This window comes from Nicotiana attenuata, chromosome 1, assembly GCF_001879085.1.
Source record: "Nicotiana attenuata strain UT chromosome 1, NIATTr2, whole genome shotgun sequence".
In the NCBI taxonomy this organism is placed as follows: domain Eukaryota; kingdom Viridiplantae; phylum Streptophyta; class Magnoliopsida; order Solanales; family Solanaceae; genus Nicotiana; species Nicotiana attenuata.
Genome location: NC_031989.1, coordinates 97,158,460 through 97,185,007, shown reverse-complemented (window position 1 = coordinate 97,185,007; position 26,548 = coordinate 97,158,460). Strand labels below are relative to the sequence as shown.

The window sequence follows — 26,548 nt, the reverse complement described above, 5'->3', positions numbered from 1 at the left end:
TACAGAAAAATGGCACGTACAAGCTGATTGAACTTCCAAAGGGTAAAAGACCACTCAAATGCAAATGGGTCTTTAAACTCAAGAAAGATGGAAATTGCAAGCTGGTCAGATACAAAGCTCGATTGGTGGTGAAAGGCTTCGAACAGAAGAAAGGTATTGATTTTTACGAAATTTTCTCACATGTTTTCAAAATGACTTCTATTCGAACAATCTTGAAATTTTCTCACCTGTTGTCAAAATAACTTCTATTCGAACAATCTTGAGCTTAGCTGCTAGCCTAGATCTTGAAGTGGAGCAGTTGGATGTGAAAACAACATTTTTTCATGGAGATTTGGAAGATGAGATTTATATGGAGCAGCCAGAAGGATTTGAAGTAGCTGGAATGAAACACATGGTGTGCAAATTGAACAAGAGTCTTTATGGGTTGAAGCAGACACCAAGGTAGTGGTATATGAAGTTTGACTCATTCATGAAAAGTCAAACATACATAAAGACCTATTCTGATCCATGTGTATACTTCAAAAGATTTTCTGATAACAACTTTATTATATTGTTGTTGCATGTGGATGACATGTTGATTGTAGGACAAGACAAAGGAGCTGATTGCAAAGTTGAAGAAAGATTTGTCCAAGTCATTTGACATGAAGGACTTGGGCCCAACACAACAAATTTTGGGGATGAAGATAGTTCGAGAGCGAACAAGCAGAAAGTTGTGGCTATCTCAGAGAAGTACATTGAACATGTACTGGAATGCTTCAACATGAAAATGCTAAACCAGTCAGCACACCTCTTGATGGTCATCTGAAGTTGAGCAAGAAGATGTGTCCTACAACAGTGGAGGAGAAAAGGAACATGGCTAGAGTTCCTTATTCTTCAGCAGTCGGAAGCTTGATGTATGCAATGGTATGCACCAAACCTGATATTGCTCATGACATTTGTGTTGTTAGCAGGTTCCTTGAAAATCCCGAAAAAGAACATTGGGAAGCAGTCAAGTGGATACTCAAGTACCTAAGAGGTATCGCAGGAGATTGCTTGTGTTTTGGAGGATATGATCCAATCTTGAAGGGCTACATGGATGCTGATATGGCAGGTGATCTTGATAATCGTAAATCTACTACTAGATACATGTTCACTTTTTCAGGGGGAGCTATATCCTGGCAGTCGAAGTTGCAGAAGTGTGTCACACTCTCTACAACTGAAGCAAAGTATATTGCTGCTACTGAAGCTGGCAAGGAGATGGTATGGCTAAAACGGTTTCTTCAAAAACTTGGATTGCACCAGAAGGAATATACAGTCTATTGTGACAGTCAAAGTGCAATAGACTTGAGCAAAAACAACATGTATCATGCAAGGACGAAGCATATCGACGTGAGATATCACTGGATTCGAGAAAAGATAGAGGATGGATCTATGCAGGTCAAGAAGATCCATACAAGTGAGAATCCTTCGGATATGCTGACCAAGGTGGTACCAAGAGACAAGTTCGAGCTATGCGAAGAACTTGTCGGCATGCACTCAAACTAGCAACCCCAGGCTTACCTCCTTCAGGTGAATGGGACTGGAGGGGGAGATTGTGGGGTCCATTTATTGGTAATAGGCATATACCTATGATTACTTTGGCCCCAAGTTTGGAAATGAATGGAGGAGAATTGAAGCTCCTCCTGTAGCATTCTTGGAGGCTACGTATTTTCTCCTATAAAAGGAGAGCTCTTTCACTTCTATTAAACACACCAACAAAGAGAGAAAGAAAGGGTGAGGCATCATAGACAGGGTATAAGAAAATAGTCTGTGAGAAAAATAGAGAGTGTGAGCAATATTGTAGTGAGGTGAAAATATCAAAAGAGGGTTATCTCTTTTGAGTGTTGTAGTGATCTTTGGAGTATTTTACTCGGGCCTACAAAGTGTAAAATTCTTTGCTATAGTAATATCAGTTGCTCCTCTCGGGGTCGTGGTTTTTTCCCTTATTCAGAAGGGGTTTCCACGTAAAAATCTTGGTGTCATTGTCACTCTTTTATTCTTGTTGATTACCGTATCTTAGTACTACATTATTATTCCGCTTTTATTAGTGTGAATATTATTACTGAGGGGGATTTATTCCCAACAGATAGTGTAAAAGACCTTAACATTGTCGGTATGCATAACTTAATCCTTATCAATATGGTTAGAATAATCAAGTGTTAGTTCATAAGTAAGAAAGCGAAAGGAACTTTTACGGTATTAGCGTAATTGAACTTATTACTGTGGTTGTTTGCTCGATCTATTTTCAAATAACTAGTTTCAATTATTATGAACAATTATCTGTATATATCTTTTATATGACCTGACGGCATAAAACCTTTTGTATAATGTCATTGTGTGGAAGTTGAAGTCTGAATAGAAGTATAGGAAAAAAAAAAGAAGAAGAAGAGGGACATCTTGAGAACATTGTACTTACTGGTGGGAATGCAGGAAAAGGAGATAGTTCGCGAGAATGAAGCAACTGATCAGAACTGGGGATTATGGTGAGAAAAAGGGGTAGAAGCAAAAACAACTTCTTGGTTTTCAATTCCATCATTCTGCAAATTGTTTCATACCCATTGCACCCAGCAACATCGGAACATGGATATTTAAAAGGATTTAACAAATGTAATGTTTGGGAGCAGTTAGCATTATTTTTGAGAGGAAATAGTCAAGACCTACATGTGTAAGGTAATATGCTTGTATTCTGTCATGAATATATATATATATATATTGTGTGGATTCCATAGGGAGGAAAAGCAGAAAAACAGAAATAAAGTAGTTAGGTCTCTTAAGATGACACATTTTCTCGCCGTTGAGTTTCTACATAAGATTTTCTCTTTTTACAGAGTCATAAGGAGTAAGAGAGATCCAAATGTACAGTTGTAGCCATAAGGACATCGAGTTTCGAACTTGTACACTACATTTTAATTGTGAAACAAATCAATTTGAATTTAGTATATATCAAATTTTTAGAGTCGATTTGAGTTTGTTTACTAAAGATACAAAACGAGCTTATACTTCTTTGTTTGAGCTAAAACTTGATCATACAAACTTATAAAGATTTCTATCTATACATTTTTCTAAGCAATACAGTTAAATGTGGCATTACTAAATATCATACCACAACAGTATAAAATGCAACTTTTGTAACTGATCAAGTTCTAACTTTGGAGTCAGGACGATCAATTGTTGAAATAAAGTTAAATACTATTCGTCGACAATTTGAAAATAAAAATGAAAATTAAACAAATAATTGTGAAATACTATGGACTCGATCATTAGAAATTATTTTGGTATTGAAAATAATAATAATTAGAACTATTAAAGCTCAGAGTTTGAGTTTCATCCCTTAAGTTGTCGGGTAAATTTGCTAATGGTGCATTAATATAATATAACAATTAAAAAGATTATAAAGAGGGACTTCAACAGGTAGCTGGAATAGCTCAGTTGGTTAGAGCGTGTGGCTATTAACCACAAGGTCGGAGGTTCAAGCCCTCCTAGCGTTTTGATGCGTCTTGTTTTTTCCCAACTCTTTTTTCTTTTTGGGTGGTAAAGTAGATACTTAAATCACTAAAATAGTTATAATCCAACCATGTTCGTAGAGCTGCCCATGTGGCTAGCATTGTGTCGAATAGTAGCATTACATTACTATTACATACCACATTTTTTCTGTTAAATGTAGTTCCTAAGATGTCTGCTCATCATAAATAATTTACAAATTTTCACATATTTAGTAATCTTAACTTTTTTTCTTTTGATTGTCTTCAAATTCATTAGGAAGTTTTGAATGATAATTCACTGCTAATCCTGCACTTGTGAGTCAAATTGTTTTATAAATATTCAAGTTTAGTAAAATTTTAGATGGTCTCCCTTATGTTCTTATTTTTAATAATACAATTTAACATAAAAATATGAAAATCATTAGTAAGTATATAATTAGGAAATTTTTTAGTGTAATTTATAGATGTTTTAACCTTTTTTTTAACAAAAATAAATAAATTAACTTCGCAATCTGAAACCATCAATATCTTTTGGGACGACTGTAGTAACATTAGATTCTGGTCTTGGATATACAAGCAAATGGTTATGAAGGACCTAAAATATTAAATAAGGAACCCAAAATAAAATGCCCCTTTAACCGTTTTAACTACCTCACAAATCACCAGGTCCATAAATATTTATTCTGCAAAGAATCCTACAAATTCGGATGTATTTTTGACAAACAAGGAACTCAATTTGACTTGAAGATTTGTCTTTTTTTGAGTCATTTTGATTCTGGGGTATCCAATTTTCTCTCTTTTATCCACATGATCTTAGGGAAAACACCCTCTTCTATTAATCTGCATCCTTATAATTTCAAAAAAAAAAAAAAAAATTGTAATTCCACCTGATAAAATCATGGCGAGTTTGAAATCTGGCGTTCTTGTAAAGTTACTTGAAGACATGAAAACTGGTAATGAAAATGCCACGTTAGAAGATCGAAATAAGCCAGCATTGTTACAAATCAGAAGCATAATTCCTGTCCTAGAGGAAGGTAATTTATTGCCCAATAGGGGATTTTACCTCAAGATTTCAGATGCATCACACGCAATATATGTCACATTGTCCCAAGACCAAAATGAGCTGATTTTAGGCAACAGGTTAAAACTAGGACAATACATTTATGTATATAAATTGGAGGATGCACAACCATTTCCATTGCTTAAAGATTTAACGCCTCTCCCTGGTAGGCGTCCATGTGATGGAACCCCTGAAGATATTGGTTCGGTTCCAAATTTTGAGAAGATTCATGATTCATCCAATTCTGATTTTATTGTTGAAAAGGGTGTCATTTCTGAAGAAAAGATTATGGAAATATCAACCAATTTAAGGAGGTTATCTTTAGAGTCATCTGATGTAGAGGAAGTGAGGAAAAAAAGTGATGTTCTTGAGGGAAGTACTAAGAAAGGCAAGTTCAGGTCATTGAGTGCTTCGAAAACTCGTCCAGGAGATAAAAGATCAGATGTTGAGAGAAGAAATTCTGATGTTCTGGGGTTAGTTAGTAGGGGTTGGAGAATGTCTGTTGATAATGATAGTGATACGGATAGCACGGTATCTTCAGTGTCATCATCCACCTGGAATTCTAAGAGGAAAAGTTGGAATGAGTTAAAGAATTTGGGTGCTGAGGAGATTTTTGATTCTTCAGTTGTCAAACACAATATCAGACCACCACGTTGTCGTAGTGCAACTGTGAGTTCCCTTTAACTTTCTGTAGTTAGTTTCCTCAATGTTTCATCTTTTCTGATGTGATAAAGAGTTTGATAAATGCATAATGAGATGTTCAGAAAGGTAGTACTTAGCAGACAAATGTAAATAATAACATTTTCTTAGCTATAGAAGTAGGCCACGAGGTAGCATGGTCTGTTCTTATCTGTTTTAAAGCTTCAGTAGTTTTGAAGTTGGCGTGTCCAAGGATTGATAAATTTTCAGAAGTTATCAACCATCAATTTTACCACATAAACTCTTCAACAAAAATTAAGATTTTGATATCTTTCTTTTGGTTGATTGAGCCAAAATGTTGCATCTGGTATAACAATTTCTTAATTTGTATTGATGTTTGACTATTGTCTGAGTAGCTAGAATAGCTAGTGATTTAGACTTTGGAAAGATATACCTGTTAGTTGTAGTATAAAGCTGTCAAGTCCGCGTTCAGCTGGAGTAATTGATAGGGGATATCATGTTATCGTGGCCTCTAAGATTGGATTCTTATTTGTTCAAAGTGATTACTTTTTCTCTACGCGTTAGTCATCATTTTGGTTAATTATCAGATTCTGAACTATTTTAGCCTGCGTTTAAGTTTTATATTAGGTCCTTTCCGAGGTTATTCTTAATCTTTTTTGTCGACAGGTTTCACCTGTTCGTTCTGTCAAATACGACAGCTCAGATGACAATTCAAGTTCAATATCAAGAAGAAGGCTTGTTGGTTCTGCAAAGAAAATAGTCAAGAGTTCAACTAAGAGCAAGAATTCTATGTCAAAGGTGAACTCTGAACAAGCCTTCCATCCAATTAAAGGCTTAGTATATGACAGACAAGGCGCAGAAAGTGGGATTTCATGGGATTCACTGCCCTCAAGTTTGGTGAACCTTGGCAAGGTACTGAGTTCAATTGTAGTTAATTGCATAACTTGAATGACTAATCGAGTAATTCATAATAATAACTTTGCCTGCGGTTTTCTCTTTCACTTCAGGAGGTTGTAAAGCAAAGAGACATTGCTCTCTTTGCAGCTGCTGATGCTTTGCAAGAAGCTTGTGCAGCTGAGAGATTGCTCAATTCATTAAGGTAATTACTATTTGTGTTCTATCCTCCTTTTTGCTAAATGAGTCTCACAATTATAGATAGCTTTCGTCTTTAAAGTAATACATTGAATTTCCTTATTGGTCGTAATGACAATGCAGTATGGTCTGTCTTGCATGTAACTCAGAATGTGCCGATATAAATGAACTCAAATGAAGTTACAGAACTTTGAATTGAAGCATATACTAGATGTATCACTATCAACTAGGAAAATATGAAGGATTTGACTTGTTGCCCTTTTTATTAACGAACTGAAATGTGCATAGGCCAGCAGTTTACACAAAGCTACCAGTTTCATGAAATGACATGATATTGTTTCTATACATCAAATTTACTGTTTTATGTGCATTTTTTTATTACTCTCCCTTCTTTTCTTCTCTGTTATACAGTACTGTTGCATTATGGATCCCAAAGTGTAGAAGCTAACACCTCTTCTTTTCTCCAGCAAATTCTCAGAGTTACGCTTACCTGAAGAAGATGATCTACAGCCTCATGTTGATACATTTTTGGATCTTCAAGATGATATGGCTCAGACAAGACTAATAATGAAGTTACTGACAAATATAAGTCCAATTAGAACAGGAGAAACAGATTCAAGTAGCACAATTTCAGATAATGAAGCATTAACTATTGCAGCGCAAAGAAAGAAAAATGCAGCTGCATGGATAAAATCTGCTGTGGCTTTAGATCTTTCACCATGTTCCACTTCCCTCAATCAAATTTCTAACTCTATGACCGTTGCCAATACACTGAAGAAGTCTAGTACATCTAGTCACAGTACCAAACAAAAAGGCGCAAGCATTATTAGAACTGACAATATAAACACTGATGACATTTCGTTTGTATTGACATCTAACAGTGATGCGCATTCTGAATGGACCAGTGGTAGCACTATCCCTGCAGCTACTCGGCTAGCTGCTTCATTGCAGGACGAGTGTAGAAAAAAGTTTTTGTGTTACATAGAGAAGTATATTAATGAACTTGAAAGAAAAATGTATTTAATGGTATCAGATAACCAAGTAGCAGCAATGATGTATAAGGTCAAGAGAGTAAATGACTGGTTAGACATGATCATCAACAAGGAGGGCAATCCTCAAAAAGACGCGAGCAAAGAAGGTTCAAACTTGGATGAAACAGAAATTGAAGCATGTAATAGGGTGAGGAACAAAATATATGGGATCCTACTGAAGAATGTAGAGAGGACTGCTATGGCTTTTGAAAGCAGCAATGCAACGTTACATCGTTGACAACTGAGATTTCTACTGTTAGCTCGTATTAAACTTGAAGAGTACATTGAAGCGACAATATTCAATCAGAATTGTTCTCTAAGTAGTGTACAAGTGCATATCATTCTCCGTTCTAGAGAATAAATGCAATAACTCCTTCTTTTATAGCATTGCCCGAGCCTAAGTTATTTCCTTGCCTCAATAGTCTCTGCACATATGGAAGGGGAGTCTTGGCATAACTGGTAAAGTTGCTGCCATGTGACCAGGAGGTCACGGGTTCAAGCCGTGGAAACAGTCTCATGTAGAAATGTAGGGTAAGACTGCGTAAGTAGACCCTTGCGGTTCGGCCCCTCTCCGGATCCCGCGCATATATAGCGGAAACTTAATGCATTGGGCTGCCCTTTAATAGTCTCTGCACATATGCTTCTGTAAATAGGTCTCCATGTAAATGTCCTCGGACAACTCTAGTTTCTCCTTTTATTGTGATGCCAAATAGTCTACTTCAAACTTCTTTTATAGTTAACATAGCAGAAATAATCCTAAATGTCTCAAACAAATTTTTACTGGCTACTAGGCGTAGGGGTGTTCAAAACTGAACCGAAACCGAAAACCGAACCGAAACCGAAGCTTAATGGCTTATTGGTATCGGGTTAACTGTTTAACGGACGGGGAGCAGATTGAATTTTTTTTTAATATATATAAATTTTTTTTAATATATATATATATATATATATATATATATATAAAATTTATTTTTATCCATATATATATTAAACCCGTTCCAGTACTCTATCTCTAACGCCTAATTCCTAAATGATCAGAAACCCTAACGCCTAAATTTCAACCAGTAGGTATGTGTACCCTACTGTATGATCTCTCTCTGCAATTTGAATGGTTTAGTTGAATGGATATTCAGTAGCATATGATCTTAAATCAATAAGGAAACAATAGTCTTTTCCTCCATTGAAACATTACTAGGCTACTTGTATAATGTTGTTGTATGTATTGAATAAGGAAATGTTGTTTTCTCATGTTTGATGATTATGATCGCTCTTCAATGCGTATAAATAATGACTGGTACAGTGATTCCCATCCATATTCTTGCTTGCTTTTCTATGTGATGAAGTTGGCAGCCATTGCTTCATCTTTTCACTCGACAACACATGACATACTACATTATTCTTACGTAGGCGTTAACATGTGTGTTTGGACTCAATGTGTAATTTTTTATTCTGAATTTGTGTGCTAGGCGGTCAGCAAACAATTAATGCACGCAATATAGATTGAATTAGGCCGATAAACCGCCCGATAAGAGCTAAACCGATGCCAATCCACTTGATATCTTATCGGGTGGCTAGCGGACTAATACATTTAAAAGCCGATAACCGTTAAGCCAAACCGTTAAGAGTAATTAACCGCCCAATCCGCCCAATAAGCAGCCCTAAGGCGATCTTGGGGGCGGCCCAGTTGGCAGCATAAGAAGAGATGATCTTGGCATAAAATTTCGCATGATTAATGTGTTTGCGACTTAAAAATCAATATTACTAATGTAATCTTTGTAATATTAATACAATACTTGACTACTGGTATAAAAAACTCTGTATAATTAAGGTAGTGTTTGATTTTTAGTATTTAAACGGATCTATATATTATTTTATGTATAAATAGAATGCGGATAAGAATATATGAAGTAACAAACCTAAATAAGTGTAGGAAAAAAAGAGGTTTATAAAGTAGATAATCCTTACGGAACAATGTTACAATCCCATATCTGGCAAATTATCAGAAACATGGTCCATACTCCATACCACTTTCATTCGTTCACTACCTATTCTTAATTTTTTAACCAATCCTATCTATTTTATTAATATTAAATAGGAAGCTGACATTTTGATCACGTGGAAGATGTTGGTTGGTTGAGCTTCGTCATACACTCCACACTACCATTAATCACGTGAGAATGGGATATTGGGATGCTTATTAAGTTGGTCAACTACCATTTTACGATTTGCATTAAATTTCTAATGCCAAATAGTTCCCTGAAACGAGTAAAATAAATAATATTTAAGATCACAAAATTTAAATACATATTTTAATACATTACATACATTTTAAAATTAAAATCACAAAATTCAAAAATCTCTTTCATTTATAAAATTTGGTTCTTAGTCCCAAAAATAAAATGAATGGAGTATAAATTTTGGTGTGCATGTTAAACAAAGGTTGAATAAAATCTAATTGACACTTAACTTCACAAAAGAAACTAAAGCACAAAATAAAATAACTATACTTAGATCATTTTTAGACAATATTACAAAATACTACTTAAAAATTAGACAAAAATCAAGACTAAAATATTCCCAAACACAAGCGGAACTGGGATTTACCATCGTACTCAACACAAACAAGTCACAAATAAAAAACAAAACAAGAAAGAAAGCTAGAAATTTCCTCCATTAACATACAGTTGAAAGATTTTTTCTTATACCCTCTCTCGTTCTTGGATTACCAAGAAAAGAAAATGGGGGTTTCTAAAACTTGGAAAGCTACAATCTTTTTAGGGTTTCTATGGCTGAACCTATTATTCCAATCAGTAGTGGGTCGTTTCGTAGTGGAGAAAAACAGCTTAAGGGTCGTCTCACCTGATGATATTAAAGGCACTTACGATAGTGCAATTGGCAACTTTGGGATTCCACAATATGGTGGTAGTCTTCCCGGTACTGTGGTTTATCCAAAAGGAAACCAAAAGGGTTGTCGAAATTTTGATGATTCTGGGATTTCTTTTAAGTCAAAATCTGGTGCTATGCCCACCTTTGTTCTCGTCGATCGTGGAGGTATGTAACCAACTCCCATAGCTCTTTCTAGAACATTCTTGTAAATTGTACTTCCTCGATTCAATTTATGCTTTCCTTTTAGTCTGTCCCGAAAAATAATACTCCCTTTCTCTATTTAGAAATGATTCAACTCTAAAGTTCTTATGTTAACCTTACTGAGATGATTTATAGCCACAATAGTATCTATGACTTGTTTCTTTGTTTCCAATCAAACAATATCACATAATATGGGATGGAGGGAGTAGCAATTTTACTTGGTCGTTGTTATAAAAAAAAAAGATAATTTATTGAGTATTAGAATGAACAGGTGTAAATTGAGTTGAATGGATATTGAGGATTCATATTTTCGGCCAATTAGTTTGATATTGAGGTGTGGTTGTAGTTTGTTGTTGTTGTTTTGGTCCTTGTCACTGCGTTGATGTCTCAGTTTATTTTTGTTATTTTGGGGAATTTTCTAATTGTCATTCTTTGGACCGTATCAGTAGTTTTTGGTTTAAGTTAATGATACGAAGTTGATATGTTAGTTCTTGAAGTATCCCATTGCTTTTCTTCCGACTGTTTCTAAGTGTCATATCATTTGTAGTACTTGTTAGTTTTCCCTAACAGTGGCTGATAAATTTGAATGCTTTATTGTTTTCAGCTGGCTTGCGTTACATAGGCTACCGTCATTGTTGATTTTGAGTCCCTCAACTCTTTCTAGTCAAACTTTCTGTTCTTTTTTCTTCTTTTTTCCTATTAAAATTTTCATTTCAAATTTTGGAAATGAAAATTTGGATCCCAGGAGGAGTCATAGTTCAATAATACTTTGAGCAGTAATTGGGGATTGATATGTTAAGTCAATGTACTCTTTTATATTGAGAAAGAGGTCATCTGTAAAATTATCACGAGTTATGGGAAGTTACTGTTTTTCTTGTTGGCAGATTGCTTCTTCGCTCTGAAGGTCTGGAATGCCCAAAATGCGGGTGCCGCTGCAGTTCTAGTTGCAGATGATGTTGACGAAAGGCTGATAACCATGGATACACCTGAAGCGGATGGTTCTTCTGCAAAATACGTTGAGAACATAACAATACCATCTGCCCTTATTGAGAAAAGCTTTGCAGAGAAGTTGAAGAAAGCTGTGAGTGCAGGAGAAATGGTTAATGTGAATCTTGATTGGAGAGAAGCTGTGCCCCACCCAGATGATCGTGTGGAGTATGAGCTGTGGACTAGTAGCAATGATGAATGTGGGTTCAAATGTGACATGTTGATGAAATATGTCAAAGATTTTAAGGGTGCAGCACAAATTCTTGAGAAAGGTGGATATACGCAATTCACACCCCACTATATTACTTGGTATTGCCCTCAGGCATTCACTGTAAGCAAGCAGTGCAAGTCTCAATGTATCAACCACGGAAGATACTGTGCTCCTGATCCTGAACAAGATTTCAGCACTGGATATGAAGGAAAGGACGTTGTTGTTGAGAACTTGAGGCAGCTGTGTGTTTTTAAAGTGGCCAATGAGACAAAGAAGCCATGGGTGTGGTGGGATTATGTGACCGATTTTCAGATTCGGTGTCCCATGAAGGAGAAAAAATATAACAAGGAATGTGCTGATGGTGTTATCAAGTCTTTAGGTAATAAATGCTGCCTCTTAACGCCGTCCAATTATCATATGTGAATAGATTAATGTCAATTTTTCCTCTCTATAGGTCTTGATTTAAGAAAGATTGAGAAGTGTATGGGAGACCCTAGTGCTGATGAGGACAACCCTGTTCTGAAAGAAGAGCAAGATGCTCAAGCAAGTTTCTTTATCTTTCTCTAGAAGTTTTAAAACAATTTAAAGGGGTGCAAACACTTACAAAAGTAGAACTCCTATGCAGGTTGGTAAAGGAACAAGAGGTGATGTCACCATATTACCTACTCTTGTTGTCAACAATCGACAATATCGAGGTTAGTCCACGCACTTAATCTCATCTTCAATTGAGAACTTTATTTTTCTTTCTTAATGCTTGTTCTTGCAGGGAAATTGGAGAAAGGAGCTGTTTTAAAGGCTATTTGTTCTGGTTTTGAGGAGACTACTGAGCCTGCAGTTTGTTTGAGCGATGGTGAGTGCACATCATATTTAAAGCTAAATTTCAATAAGATGTTTAATCATAACATAGAATGACTTTCTTTTATAACAGACGTGGAGACAAATGAGTGCCGGGATAATAATGGTGGCTGCTGGCAAGACAAGGCTGCTAATATCACTGCCTGCAAGGTTCTTGCATTGACTTGTGGAATTCTACGACAGTTTTTGTATCAAAATTTTGTAATCTTCCCTGTTTTCTGTCTCATTGATCCTCTTAGTTTGTATGAGCAGGATACATTTCGTGGTAGAGTGTGTGAATGCCCCGTGGTTGATGGTGTGCAGTTTAAGGGAGATGGTTATAGCTCTTGTACAGGTAAACTAATACATTTGGTCCATTTCAATTGAAATGACTGTTTTCACTAATTTAGTTGTCAAGCAGAAAGTTTTTTTTTCTTTTCTTTTTTCTTGTTAGATGAGTTGTTTCTTAATTAACCCCATATAGAAAATTCAACTGGATAACATAAGTTCAAGAAAACCTTTTAATAAAATTCTTCATGTATTTTCAATGGGTTTTACAATTATCAGCAAAACTTGTTATGCTAATCATGGAAATCCAAGTGCTTTAAATTCAAGACTAGCGATTACTCTTAGTGTATGCCTGTATGTTATTAGATCATAAAAACAAGTAGGTATGTATTAGATTATTTTTGTTGGTGCATGCAAGAGTATGTTGGTTTTCTCTTTTTTCTTTCGTCTTATGTATACTTACATATTTTAAAAAAATGAAGATGCCCTTAGTTGAGTTGTATTGTTTGTCATCAAAGAGATCTTATCATGTAAAGGTAGTAGAACAGATCATGGCAGCTGAAAAGTGTGATCTAATAAGTATAGCTCTCAGAAGTTGAATACAGTTCAACTCTGATTCTTATCTGTCTGATATCCTTTATCACTCTATTACTTAAAAAATGTAGCTGTTTTTTGTCTTACTGCTGCTTCTTTCCTCAGTCTTTTGTAGTTCTTTTTAAGTTTGCACGTGCAATTTTGCTGTCTCTTGAAATTATGTTGTGACTTCAATAATCTAATTCCACTATCTGCAGCAAGTGGACCTGGGCGATGCAAACTCAACAATGGAGGCTGTTGGCATGACACACGAGATGGTCATACTTACTCTGCTTGTGTGGTTGGTTAACCATCTCTTGAATTTCAATTTCTTATATTTATCTCCACGTTCCATTTTCAAATTGGTCCAGATTTGAATGCTGGACATGTTCTAACAGGATAACGAGGAGGGGAAATGCTCTTGTCCTCCAGGATTTAAAGGTGATGGTGTTAAAAGTTGCGAAGGTAAGCGATTTTACTTGATCATGACGAAGTTATTATATTAAGAAAATTATCTTTTATTCTTAGAAGAAAAATTATACACACTACCCTCCTCCGACTCCACTTGTGAGATTGTACTGGGATAGTTGTTGTTGTTGTCTTAGAAAACAAATTAAACTAGTTGTGACCCTCCCCTGCAAGGAATGTGCTGGATTACTGGTAGGGGGATAGATATCAAGGGAAATTTATGGAGGATAAGTTATTCAAAATTCTCAAATGAGCAAAGTAAAACAGTGGAATTTTCAGATTACTCATCAGTAATGTTTTTGCAAAATTTTTGGTCTGAGGAGTTATGCCGAAAAAAAGAAGCTAATAAAACAAAAGAAACTTCTTGAGTATGTTTCGAACATTGAATGGTATGAAATTTTTTGCATATGCTCACTGAGATATTCTAACTTGTAAAGCTTCTTTTCTCTTTATGGAACTGCGGCTTTAACCTCTATCATTATGTCATTTGTTTTCACTTCATAGATGTTGATGAATGCAAAGATAAGAAAGCATGTCAATGCCCAGAATGCAGCTGCAAGAATACATGGGGCAGTTATGAGTGCAGTTGTAGTGGGGACCTACTGTACATTAGAGACCATGACACCTGCATAAGTAAGTTCACATACTCCAGACTTCATTCCAAATATCCCTCATTATGCGTCCACAATGACAACTGGTTATGGCTACTTTTATTTGCAGGCAAGAGAGCTAGAGAAGTCAAATCGGCTTGGGCCGCAGTTTGGGCCATTTTGATTGGATTGGCTATGGCTGGTGGTGGTGCATATCTTGTATACAAATACAGATTGAGGGTAAGTTTAGAACTCATTGGATTTATACTGTTAAATTGGTGATAGTAATTCTTTTAGAGTATTTGATCTTTTTGGTGAACCTCACGGTAAAGTTAATAAATGATCTTTTACATCTGAAGTTTTTTGTTGTTGGTGAACTGGTAATTGATTGATTAGGCATTCTACTGATAATTTTTTCAAATTAAATTGGTGTTAGCCCATTTCCGAGAATTGGCCTTTCCTTTTTATTCTTTAACCAGCTTTAAGAAAGAGTAACAGCCATGTGATTGATTAGGTTAGCTGACATTTAGGCTAGTAATTCGTAGTTAGGAAAGAAAAATATACGTTATTACTAAATGCTAGTACTTATCTTTCTATTTTCTTGACACTCAACCATTCTCTACTTGTTAGTGTATGTATCCATACTTTCTTTGTCTTGTTGTTCCATGGGTCCATGTTGGTGAAAACAAAGGGATTCATTAGGAAAGTTGTTTATGCACTTGTGATGATAATTGGTGAATGAATCACTTTCTTAGCTTAATTACTAATGCTGGAAGAGCAAAAACGTGCTCAACAGTGCATGCTTCCACTTGCGTTTTCCACTAATGCGCTTGTTTCTGGACATTGCTTGTTTGTATGTGTACACACTAATATCTCCTCTGCTATTACCTCCGCAGTCATACATGGATTCGGAGATCAGGGCCATTATGGCACAATATATGCCGCTAGACAGCCAAAACGAAGTCCCAAATCATGTCAGTGATGAACGTGCTTGAAATAGAGATTACATGCCACCAGATTTCCAAAATGAAGTCCAAATATTACCAAGCCTGGATTGCAGACAGAAAAATTTATCAGTAATCATTCTTCTGAGAATTTGGGTGAAGTGGCAGATGCAATTGCCTTCTCTTTCTAATAAAGAAGCTGAAGGTAAATTATTACGTCTGTTATATACAATGGATAATAAAGACAGCGTACGACTTTCTTTTCTTTTAATTTATGCTTTTTTCTCCTCATTTTATGTATCTTTGAGGGTCTTGTAACATTTTAGGCATCAGTTTAGGTTCAGGCGAACAGTTTGTGGTAGGATTTATATAGCTGTCATGTGGAATGAGTTGTATCACCATTATTTAGATTGGTGCATGCAATTATGTAAATTGCCTCCCTTTTTGTCATGAGTTGCATCCCATGTACGAAGAGGGATCAAAATTAATGGTAACCGCGTGTGATCTGTGGAGCAGGGTTTACACTAGAACATGACTATGCCTTGCTGCATGAGTATTACTGTAGTATGTCCCATATTTAGCTTCTGTTCGAGTATCCTGTATCTAACTTGCTTTAAGTTGTGTTCGTTGTTTGATCTCTGATTGGAAAGCTATAGTGTCACTCAGCCGGGTTTTAGAATCTCAGCTTTATCTTCCTAATTTGTTTCCTTTCCATTTTAAAGCTCATAGCGACGGTTGGAACTGAAAATGAACTCTCCCTTGACGACTTGTCTCCTTTCCGTTTTAAAGCATAGGAACTGTGAAGTGTGTTGTTGGCCCTACCTTCTTCCCCTTTCCTTTACCGGTGGAGGGCATCGGAAAATAGGATAAAATTTGTTCGTCTACTTCACTAGAGTCTACACAGTATCTATGGCAAAAGTACTATGGTAAAAGTAGGGTGGCAAAAGGGTGTGTCGGGTCGGATATGGGCGGGTAAACAACGGGTAATGCAAAATGGATCAATTATTCGACCCGACCCATATTTGATAAGGATAAAAAATGGGTTAACCGACGTATAATATGAATATTCATATTATTCATGGTTTCTTAAATATGATTATCTTTTGGGAGAATTTGTAGTTTCCCAAACTTGAGGAACCTCCAATTTGAGGTTTTACAAAACGTAAAAGTTAACCCATAGTTATCCATTTTCTAAGTAGATAATATGGTTCTTATCCATACTTGACCCATTTTTAAAAAGTTTATTATCCAACCTATTTAAAAATGGATAATTTGGATGGAGAATTGTTTTTTTAAATCTATTTTGTCACCATTAGGTAAAAGATAGCAAAAATAACGAAACAGAAATCTGTTATTGGAAGGAAAATTATAAAAGCTGTCGTCGGTTTAAAAGCGTTATGTCAAGGAAGCATCAGTAAACCAACAGCTAATACACATAAGAAAGCAACAGTTGATATACATTGGAAAAGGTGGCCAAAAAAAAAAAAAGAATTAAGTACACATTGGAGCAACAGACTATCACTCAGGTGGAGGGTGTTAGGCAGATTAATGCGATTCTTTCGCCTACATTTTCTTCTCCCAATATCTATTATCCATTTCCACTCGAAGAAAAAAATATATTTTGAAAGAAGATGAAGGGGAATAAAGCAGGTAGCAATGGTCCATTTTAGTAAAATCTGACACAAGCCTGTGAAGGTGTCTAGGACAATGAAAAGAATTGTGATACATCATAATATTTTCTCTGTTCAAGCACGTTCATCTATGCTCTTTTAAGCTGTGTGTATATCTACTAGGACAAATGTAGTTAAATGGAACAAATTTAGAGTTCACTCGGTTACAATGTTATTAACCTGAGAATGTTAGTAGAAGACCACTGGTTTGGCATAATGAAGGTCACAAGCATGGAGAAGATTTGCTAGTATGAAAGAGGCAGATTTAAATAGTGTCGCTTATGAACGATTTTAGTAACTTCTGGTCTTTTCCAATGTATTGCCAAAAAAGGAGCACTGGACGACTTATACAATATAACTTGATTAGAGCAAGGTGGAAACAACGGTGGTTTCGTGGTGTAGTTGGTTATCACGTCAGTCTAACACACTGAAGGTCTCCGGTTCGAGTCCGGGCGAAGCCAAATGGTTACATAAATTTTTGGCCACTTCGTCGTTTTGCTTTTATGCACATAACACATGGTTTGGCGCTTAAGCCTAACAAACTTGCATTTTTTCAGAAAACTTAATATAAGTTCGAATTAAAAACTCTATATAATATAGGAAATGCAACTGCAGAAGTGTATAGGATGGTCTTGGCAGCTTGTGTTTATCACATTTCGCTTGAAAGGAATCAAAGAGTTTTTCAAAACATGCAAACTAATGAGAGAACCATTATTAGAAGAATCATTCAAGAGGTTTTTTTAAGAGGCTCCCTACAGAAGAGGCTAGTAAGATGACTGGCTCAATTGAATTATTATTCTTATGAATGCGATCTGTAATAGATAGCTAGCTGGAGGTTGAGTAGTTATTGCGATGATGTGCTGCAGATTGAAGATGCATCTGCATTTTTTTTTTCTTTCATGTACAAAACGCTATTTTGTAATAAAATTTCTTTTGTTTACCAAAAAACCCTATATAATAGGGCAAGAAACCATTCAACACCTCCCAAAATAGCAATAGCATAGGAATTTAGAACAAAGGTAGCGAATTTTCAGCTGAAAGTGAACTAGAAGTTCAGCTTTTCTCATACAGTTTAGGTTTGTGCAGTGATAATTCATAAATTTTTCACACCATCAGATTAAGTTGACGTACAATAATATGTAACTTTTCATAAAAAGTCCCATACTGTAAGCTAGACAATAGAGTAATTACCTGTTATATATAAGTAATAGGTTAAATTACATTGATATATATCGTGGACATTCTTTATATTGACAATGTATATGACATAAACCTTTCCCGATAACCCCAACATTATGAGACATTGCTGAAAAAGAACATCTAAACCTCCATCATGTTCTTTCGCCTACCTTTTCTTCTCCCACTATCTGATATCCATTTCCACATGAAAGGGAAAAAAGTGAAAGAAGATGAAGGGGAATTAAGCAGGTTACGTTGCAATGGTCCATTTTAGTACACAATCTGACACAACCCTGTGAAGGTGTCTAGGACAATGAAAAGAACTGTGATTCATCAAAATATTTTCTCTGTTCAAGCACGTTCATCTATGCTCTTTTAAGCTATGTATGTACATATCTACTAGGACAAATGTAGTTAAATGAAGCAAGCTGTATAGAATTCTCTAGGTCACAATGTTATTAACCTGAGAATGTTAGTAGATAACCACTGGTTTGGCCAAATGAAGGTCACAAGCATGAAGAAGATATGCTGGTATGAAAAACCAGAATAACGTAGTGTCGCTATGAAACCATTTAGTAACTACTTTTAATCTATACAACTATATATCTTTGAACAAGTTCTGTTGAAGGGTGGTTTCGTGGTGTAGTTGGTTATCACGTCAGTCTAACACACTGAAGGTCTCCGGTTCGAGTCCGGGCGAAGCCAAATGCTAACATATATTTTTTTGGCCACTTGTTCGCTTTGTTTTTGGCACATAACTTACGTTTGGCGCTTAAAACCTAATAAACTTATATTTTTCAGAAAAATTAAAAGAAGCTCGAATTAAAAACCCTATATATGGGCAAGAAACCATCAAATACTCTGTTCAACACCTCCCAAAATAGTAATAGCATAGGAACTTAGAACAAAAGGTAGCGAATTTTCAGCTGAAAGTGAACAAGAAGTTCAACTTCAATTTTTTCATACAGTTTAAGGTTTGTGCAGTTATAATTCATAAACTTTTCATACCACCACATTAAGTTAACGTGCAATAATATCCAGTGGCGGATCTAGGATTTTAAAGTCGTGGGGTGCTCCATTGCCTTTACGGAAACTTATTACAACCGCAAATTATAATTGCGTAACTATTTTCAAACTTGAATAGTATAAATATTTGACAAACATATTTAATATTATCATTAAAGGATCAATATATCTACATTTGTCCTTTGGAGTTTTTGATACTTTGAAAGGCGATGAAATAATAGCATTATTAGTTACAAAATTTATTCCAACACAAAATTTAGTGCACGACTAGTCTAAATATGGATTGAAAATTTTAATTTTATTACACAAATGAATAAGAATAAATTTAAGCTATATTAGATTAACTTTCGGCCTCAAAAGTCATACTGGAAAAATGACAAGTGAAACGAGAATTATCTCGAGGAAAAAGTCAAATTGTTGGAACCCGAGAGAGGAAGAAAAGAAGTAAAAAAAAAGAGAAAGAGGAGCAAATAGAGAAATAAAGCAACAAGAAAAAAAGGACATTCTGTATTGGAGAATAGCAGGTTTAGGAAATGGAAAAGATAGTAAAAATTAGAAAAAGAAAATAAAAGGAAAGGTAAAAGAAGTAAAAATAGACAAGAGAGTAAAAGGAAACAATCTGAGGGGGAAAAGAGGCAAGCAATTACGGTAAAGTAGAAAAAAGAATGGGTTGAAATGAAAGTAAATAAATGCACGCCACAATATTCAATTCCGCACAATTTTCTTTACAACCGTTACTTCAGCAACCTCGAAGACCAAAGCACCCACTAAATTTCTTTGTTGATGGGTGCTCAACAAACATAATTCCCAAATTACTGATCATTATCGGTAGAAAGTATTGGTACTGCGTAGGGAGCAACGGGTGCTCTAGCACCCACAAGGATATATGTGGATCCGCCCATGATAATATCTAGCTCTTCATAAAAAGTATGATATTATAAGCTGGACAATAGAGTAATTACCTGTTATATATAAGTAATAAGTTAAATTACATTGATATATCGTGAAGATATTCTTTATCTTGACAATGTATATAACTTAAACCCTTTCCCGATAACCCCAACATTATGAGACAATGCTGAACAAATAGAACATCTAAACCTCCATCATGTTGTGGTGGCAGCCAGAGAGGAAATTATTACACTTAAATCTTGATTATTAGAATGATTAGGTCATGGATAACAGAATAATAGCCAAAGTGTTTTAGTTAATTGTTAAATAGAAAATTAGAAAAGTTGCTATAATTTGCCATCATGTACGTGTATGATAATGCTCTCAATCCACTAATATAGAAATCCACCACAACCATGCCTTGAGCTTTAGTTTCAATTTATGAATTTGGAATGCCAATCTTCAGGTCAAGTCCAAGGTCCATTCCATTGTATGCAATGGGAGAATACATCCATAGATCATCAGAGCTCAAGAGCTGCATCATCCAAACAAAAAACAATCAGGATCTAAATAAAATGAATTAAGAATAAGTGTCACCTGATTATAATTTTTTTTTTACATATATATACAACGTTTGAGCTGAAATAATGAGCTCAATTGAACCTGCATCCTAAATAGTTTGTGAAGACATATCTTACCTTAATTTGGAGTTGCAAAAATTTGACATACTGGACTGCCTCTTCAAGCATGGTGCTAATATCAACCTATATATTATGATTACCTTGCTAATCAGATTCCAATTTTCACAGCAGATTAATTACATGACCATTAATTGATGCAGTTTCACTTAGTACTACTACTCCACATACCTTTGTTCCGTTAGGGACGAGACTTTGCAAGATCCTCAATCTCTCATTAATTCTCTCTCTTCTTTTCTGTAATAAGAGAAAGAAATATCCTAATTTAGTCATATTGTGGCAGATTGATAAGCACTTTCACTACAAGAAAAAAGCTTATTAGCGACCAACTGTTGATGCTTACCCTTGCATATAGACTCTGGGGATCAGTTGCTGAGCCCCTACTGGCTCTGGATTTTCCATTTGAGTTGAGGGGCGCAGAAACTCCTTTTGAGTTATCGCTCGAAGCCAATCCATATAAATCATAATTAGAAACATTAGATTCATCTTCTGAGCAGCAACTAAATGAACTCTGCCTGTGAAGCACATTACTATTGTTTTCTTTATTTCCAATCTCATCATCAGCAATACTCTTCATATTCTTCTTTGGCTTTACACTTCTCTTGTTCTTCGGCACCTATATTAGATATCAGAAATATATTCAGAAACTAATTAATGAAACATTACAAGTTCAGATATTAACACTCACATCATTAGTAGGCAACCGGGATCTTTTCTTAGAGCTTTCAGATAAACTGTCCATTTTATGATCTTGTTCGCGAACTTGCATTTGATCATATTCTCTTCCCAGCTGTAAGCCTTTTCCATGAAGATCAGATTCAGGCATATTTTCACCTGATTCCATACTTCCATTGCATACTTCTTTGTTCAAAAAATCAATTGCATCCGCCTCGATTACATTGTTAGGAGGCACCTGATGAGAAGGGTAACTCATTTTATCTTCAACACTATCATTTGTCAGCAACGTCGCGTGAAAATGGGGAAAATGAATGCCACTACCACCACTATTATCAGTACTTTCTTGTGAAAAAACGTATATGCTATTATTAGTCTCGTCTGAAGAATTATACATTGGAACCTGGTTAGTTAATCCTCCTACGTTCATGCTTGATTGATCATGACCAGTCCAAAAATTGGGAAGTCGAATGTTAGAACTGTTAGGTAGCTCATTTGGACAGTTACCAAACAACTGTGCCATGAAATCAGCTTCCTCAGTAGAACATGTTCCACTCAAAGAACTCCATTCTCCTTCAGACAATATGGTTCCCACAGGTTCCATAATTTTGCTGACAACTGAAGGAGTTGGAGATGCTGATTTGGTTAATGCTTTTTAATAGTTGGAATTAGAGGCATATACCATATAGTAGTTATTTATATATAAGCATATTCCCACCCATATAACAACACCAATGTAGGAATGTCTATGTTGACTTTGTTTGGTACTGTATTTCAATTAATACCTGGGCACTTGGTAGCAGAGGCGGATCCAGGATTTAAACCCTATGGGTTCAGCCTTTAAGATTTTTAGCATTATATTTTTAAAGCTATGGTTCAAATCTACTATTTGTTGCAATTTTAGTAGATTTTACGCATAAAGTTATGCTCCGCATCAAAAGTTATGGGTTCAATTGAACCCGCCACCTATACGCTACATACGCCCTTGCTTGATAGCTATACTCCATCGGTTTCGTTTTATATACAGTGTTTAACAGGGTACGAAGTTTGAGGAAACAAAGAAAGACTTTTGCCACAAAACACAAATATCCTTGGAACTTGCAGTCTTAAGCATGTTAAGAGTGTATCGTTAAGAGTCAAATGGAAGTTTAAAGTTATAAAGTTTCGAATAATGGGACGCATTATTCTTTTCGAAACAGACTAAAAAGGAAAGAATGTAATCTAAAATGCAATATATGGAGTAAATTTAATAATAAGAATAAGCCCCAGCTCATTTAACTAGCAATTATTTGTTTGGAATGGGCCAACTACAACAAAGAGAGACTTTGGTTCAAGCAATTATGGACAACATAATAGAACCACTCAGAAGCTTTTAAAAAAACACGAAGTCCATTTTAAAAAATGATTTGGAATATAGTTTCAAATCATTGAGAAAAAGGATAAACTGTTACTATCAACTATAATTAAACACAGTAGTTAGGTAAAGGTGGAAGTGAGACCTGGTGAAGTAGATACTGTAGAATCATATCTGGCATTCTTGAGAACTACGTGCGGGTCTTTTTCATTCGTTTATTAAGCATAAAATAGAGTTAATAAATGAAAATGACATCATAAAAAAAAACATAGATCGTGATGCTATCTGGTATTTGACATAAAGTCTTCCAGCTTAGCTCCTGTCTCCTCCAAAGCAATTTTCTTCAGATACATTATCGTATAAAATGTTTTTGGACACATTTTCATACAAAGTTCTAAAAATTGGACTTTAAATGACACTCAGCGGCCAGCGCTGTTATTCTAATCCGATAATAACAACATGTCTTAATCCGATAATCTACTAAATCTGAGATGATGCAACTCACATCTAAAATTATCCAGTATTATGGAGAAGTTGGCATATTTTGCTAACCCCGGTTTTTAAAACTTTAGATAACCTGGATCTGGTGAAGAAATTCCACAAAAATAATTAGCCTTTATTTGGTTGATGTATTTTTTACATACTGTTAGCTTGGCTTGGGTGAAATGCAGCAAAGGATTTCAATAAGAAACAGACGAATTAGGAGATTACATACATATAATGATACAAATAAGGAAAATCTTTTAGGTAAAGTGAAGTTGATGTTTTATACTTCAAATACCACACAAGAGGAGGTGATTTGTGTGGTATCCAATTTTCGATTAACTTGATTATAGGAAGACCTGGTTCTTCTACGTGTTCCAACTACAACTGTTGCGGAATAATTAAATACAAAAAATAAAGAACACAGAAATTTTTACGTGGAAAACACCTGGCTCAAAAGGTGAAAACCCCACGACCTACCTTCCAGTAGGATTTTCTCAAACTCTCCACTAAAATCACTGGGCCAAAAACTGCATTTACAAAAACTCTTTTGTAAACCTAGGATTAACTCTAATCCCGCTGTGGCACACAGCCTCAACTGTTGCGACAACTTCAAGTTAACTCTAACTTGAAAACTCATAGTACCTAATACAATTGCTTCTAGATAATCTGAAAGGTACAATATAAAATCACCTACTACAATTGAACTAGAATAAAAGACAGACACTTGGAACTGGTTCTTCTATCTGGTTCAAGTAGCTTCAGGTTTGCACACTTGAATCACACACAAATTGCTTGCAAAATTGCCTCGCTATTTTGCTCTCAATTCACGTTTAACTTCTGCTTGTGTGTGTCACCTATAAAAGAGAACAACACTTAACATTTAAGGAGTTAGGAATTAGAGATTGACTAGGATACTGATGCTACTCTTCCATGGTGGAAGAGTTCTAGTTGATCTCATACTCTAACTATATCCTTTTCCTAAACCGTGTTCTCTCTTTGAGTAAGGAGTCTTTCTCGTTATCCAATATGCAACCTTTTCGATCATGATCAGGAGATATCACTTCTGATAAGTTAGGTTTATCTCCTTCACGTGCATCTCACATGTTTAAGTTGATCATAACTATGCTTCACAAGATGGACCTGGTCCATGTCTGAGTTCCTTTGTCAGTCTTCAAAACTTCACCTTACTCGGGCTAACAAATTCCCCCTTTTTGATGATGACAAACTCTGTGCTTTTCACTCACTTAGGCCATGTCAGAACTCAGCCTATTCATCAATACAAAGTTAGAAAATTTTACTTATCATTAAGGACCAGGTTCATTAGGTTATAAACATCACTTATTAAGAATATATAAAGCACAATATCTCTTCCCCTTTTTGGCATCATCGAAAAGTTGCATAAACAAAATGTGATTCCCAGAATTTTAACAATTACTCATGGCTACTGAGGCAACTGCAAGTGCAATCATAGATTAATCATCAGCAATCAAGCAAACACATTCAAACTATCAAGGAAATATTAACAATCAACAAGAGCAAAAACAGTAGATTTCATTTATAGGAGATATGTTGCTACCACAATCTACAAAAAGAAAGCAAAAATATTTAAAATATGAGCAAAAGAAAGTGAAATCCCTAATCTGGGTCACTGGTGGTACTAGACAGGTTCAGGAGATGAAGGCTAGAAGTCCTAAGGCTTGGGAGAGCTAGAGGGTTGGTTTTGGGCTTGGAGAAGGTTCAACATATTTTGAAGAATGCCATCATTCTTCTCCTTTTCCTTGGTGAGCTCAGTTCTGAGAGCATCCCTCTCAGATTCAACCTTTGCTAAGCGAGCCTTCAGCCTAGCTATCTCAACATCTTTGGCCCCACTTTTCTAAACTAGAACCCTGACTTTACTATTGATAGGTGTCTTCTTGGATGAACCAGGTTCATTGGGAATGGCATTGACTCCATAGTCACAAGCAATCAAAGTATTAATGCCAAAATGATCCTTGCTTGTGGCCATTTCCCACTTCTTCAAAGGCACCTTGCAACGATCCAGAACAGTAGTCAGAATAAATCCATAAGGGGTGGCATGGGCCTTGGAGCCATTGATAACCCTGTCCAGTAGCTTGATGATGAATGCATGCCAGTTAATTTGCCTTCCACTTTCGTGACACTCCATCATAACTAAGTCCATATAGTTAGCAATGTGCCTTCTTTCCTGCCTGGGCAGTAGGCACTTGTTGACAAATTCAAATAGGACTTTGTGGCAAGACTTCATCTCACTCTTGTGCACAAAATTGGCCTCATTCACTTTTCAACATCACATAATTTCCTAGTGATTTCAAGGGCAGAAGGAAGGGAATCCGGACTTGGCCATCTTTGCCTAGTATAGTCATCATATCCCTCAGCTGGGATGTCAAGAATCTCACCCAGCTTCTCTGCATCGAAGGTCACTTGAACCCCTTTCACTTGGCTGGTAACTCTGCCATCTTTGACCTCTGCATTGGCCATGAATTCAATTATTTTATTCCTAGCTAGCCTTCCATCCATCTGAAAGACCATGTCCTTCCAGCCCTGAACAACTAGTGCATAAACCAATCGAACCATTCCTGGTTCCACCAAGACTTTCAGCAATCTACCCTTCAGAATTTTCTTTTGCCAAACTTGGCCAGCTTATCTTGTTCACCATCAGACTCACTCTCTTATTCACCACTCCATTCTTCATCCTCAACAATTCTAACTTGTTTGTTTTTCACAGCAGACCTTGTCCTCTTGGCCAATGAAGGTTCAACAGCCTTAGACCCTGATGAAGATTTCTTGGAAGAAGTCCTGGTCTTTTTAGGCTTGAGGGTCTGAACCTCCACAGTTGTATGTTCCTCCTGATGGACCTGTTCCATCTCCTCAACATCAACAGCCTTAGAAGGCTCTGCAACCTTAGCTTTTCTTTTATCCATCCTCTTCTTCTTGCTTTCAGCCAAAGCCTTTTGTAATTTACTCTCACTCTGTTTCACCATACTTCTTGTGGCTCTCCCCTTTGGCAAGGGAATTTCAGCAGTTGTTGGGGAATTAGCCTTTCTTTTCTTGGTATTCTTTGTAGTGCTGGAACCTTAGGTGTTGGTGCTCTCCTTTTCTTGGGATTATAACTGGCAACTACTTTCTTCAGAAGGTCTGCTAGGGTTTCTTCAATAGATGAACCGGGTTCATCCACATGAGAACATAAATTTACCAAACCCTCAGCAGCCTCCCCTGATCCACTTCC

At 35.9% G+C, this 26,548-nt stretch overlaps 3 protein-coding genes and 3 non-coding genes across 6 annotated transcripts; 5 read left to right on the top strand and 1 right to left on the bottom strand.

Moving 5' to 3' along the window:
* TRNAN-AUU lies at positions 3,433–3,503 on the top strand. Its single transcript has one exon. It is a non-coding gene; the product is annotated as a tRNA-Asn (tRNA).
* On the top strand, positions 4,045–8,144 carry LOC109230858. The gene is made up of 4 exons (XM_019396320.1): positions 4,045–5,229; positions 5,887–6,132; positions 6,228–6,319; positions 6,780–8,144. Exons 1-4 carry the CDS (start codon positions 4,399–4,401, stop codon positions 7,579–7,581), a joined length of 1,971 nt encoding a protein of 656 aa, XP_019251865.1. The 5' UTR covers positions 4,045–4,398; the 3' UTR covers positions 7,582–8,144.
* Positions 9,942–15,978, top strand: LOC109230849 (vacuolar-sorting receptor 3-like). The gene is made up of 12 exons (XM_019396308.1): positions 9,942–10,394; positions 11,315–12,007; positions 12,083–12,171; positions 12,254–12,323; positions 12,395–12,478; positions 12,557–12,633; positions 12,736–12,817; positions 13,542–13,624; positions 13,722–13,788; positions 14,296–14,424; positions 14,512–14,621; positions 15,278–15,978. The coding sequence occupies exons 1-12, from the start codon at positions 10,082–10,084 to the stop codon at positions 15,374–15,376; spliced, it is 1,896 nt and encodes a 631-aa protein (XP_019251853.1). The 5' UTR covers positions 9,942–10,081; the 3' UTR covers positions 15,377–15,978.
* On the top strand, positions 17,383–17,456 carry TRNAV-AAC. The gene has a single exon. It is a non-coding gene; the product is annotated as a tRNA-Val (tRNA).
* Positions 18,806–18,879, top strand: TRNAV-AAC. Its single transcript has one exon. It is a non-coding gene; the product is annotated as a tRNA-Val (tRNA).
* LOC109241811 (transcription factor bHLH84) lies at positions 20,464–22,113 on the bottom strand. Its single transcript, XM_019408615.1, has 5 exons — positions 21,478–22,113; positions 21,133–21,405; positions 20,961–21,026; positions 20,790–20,855; positions 20,464–20,626 (listed from the first exon to the last, which is right to left on the bottom strand). Exons 1-5 carry the CDS (start codon positions 22,066–22,068, stop codon positions 20,531–20,533), a joined length of 1,092 nt encoding a protein of 363 aa, XP_019264160.1. The 5' UTR covers positions 22,069–22,113; the 3' UTR covers positions 20,464–20,530.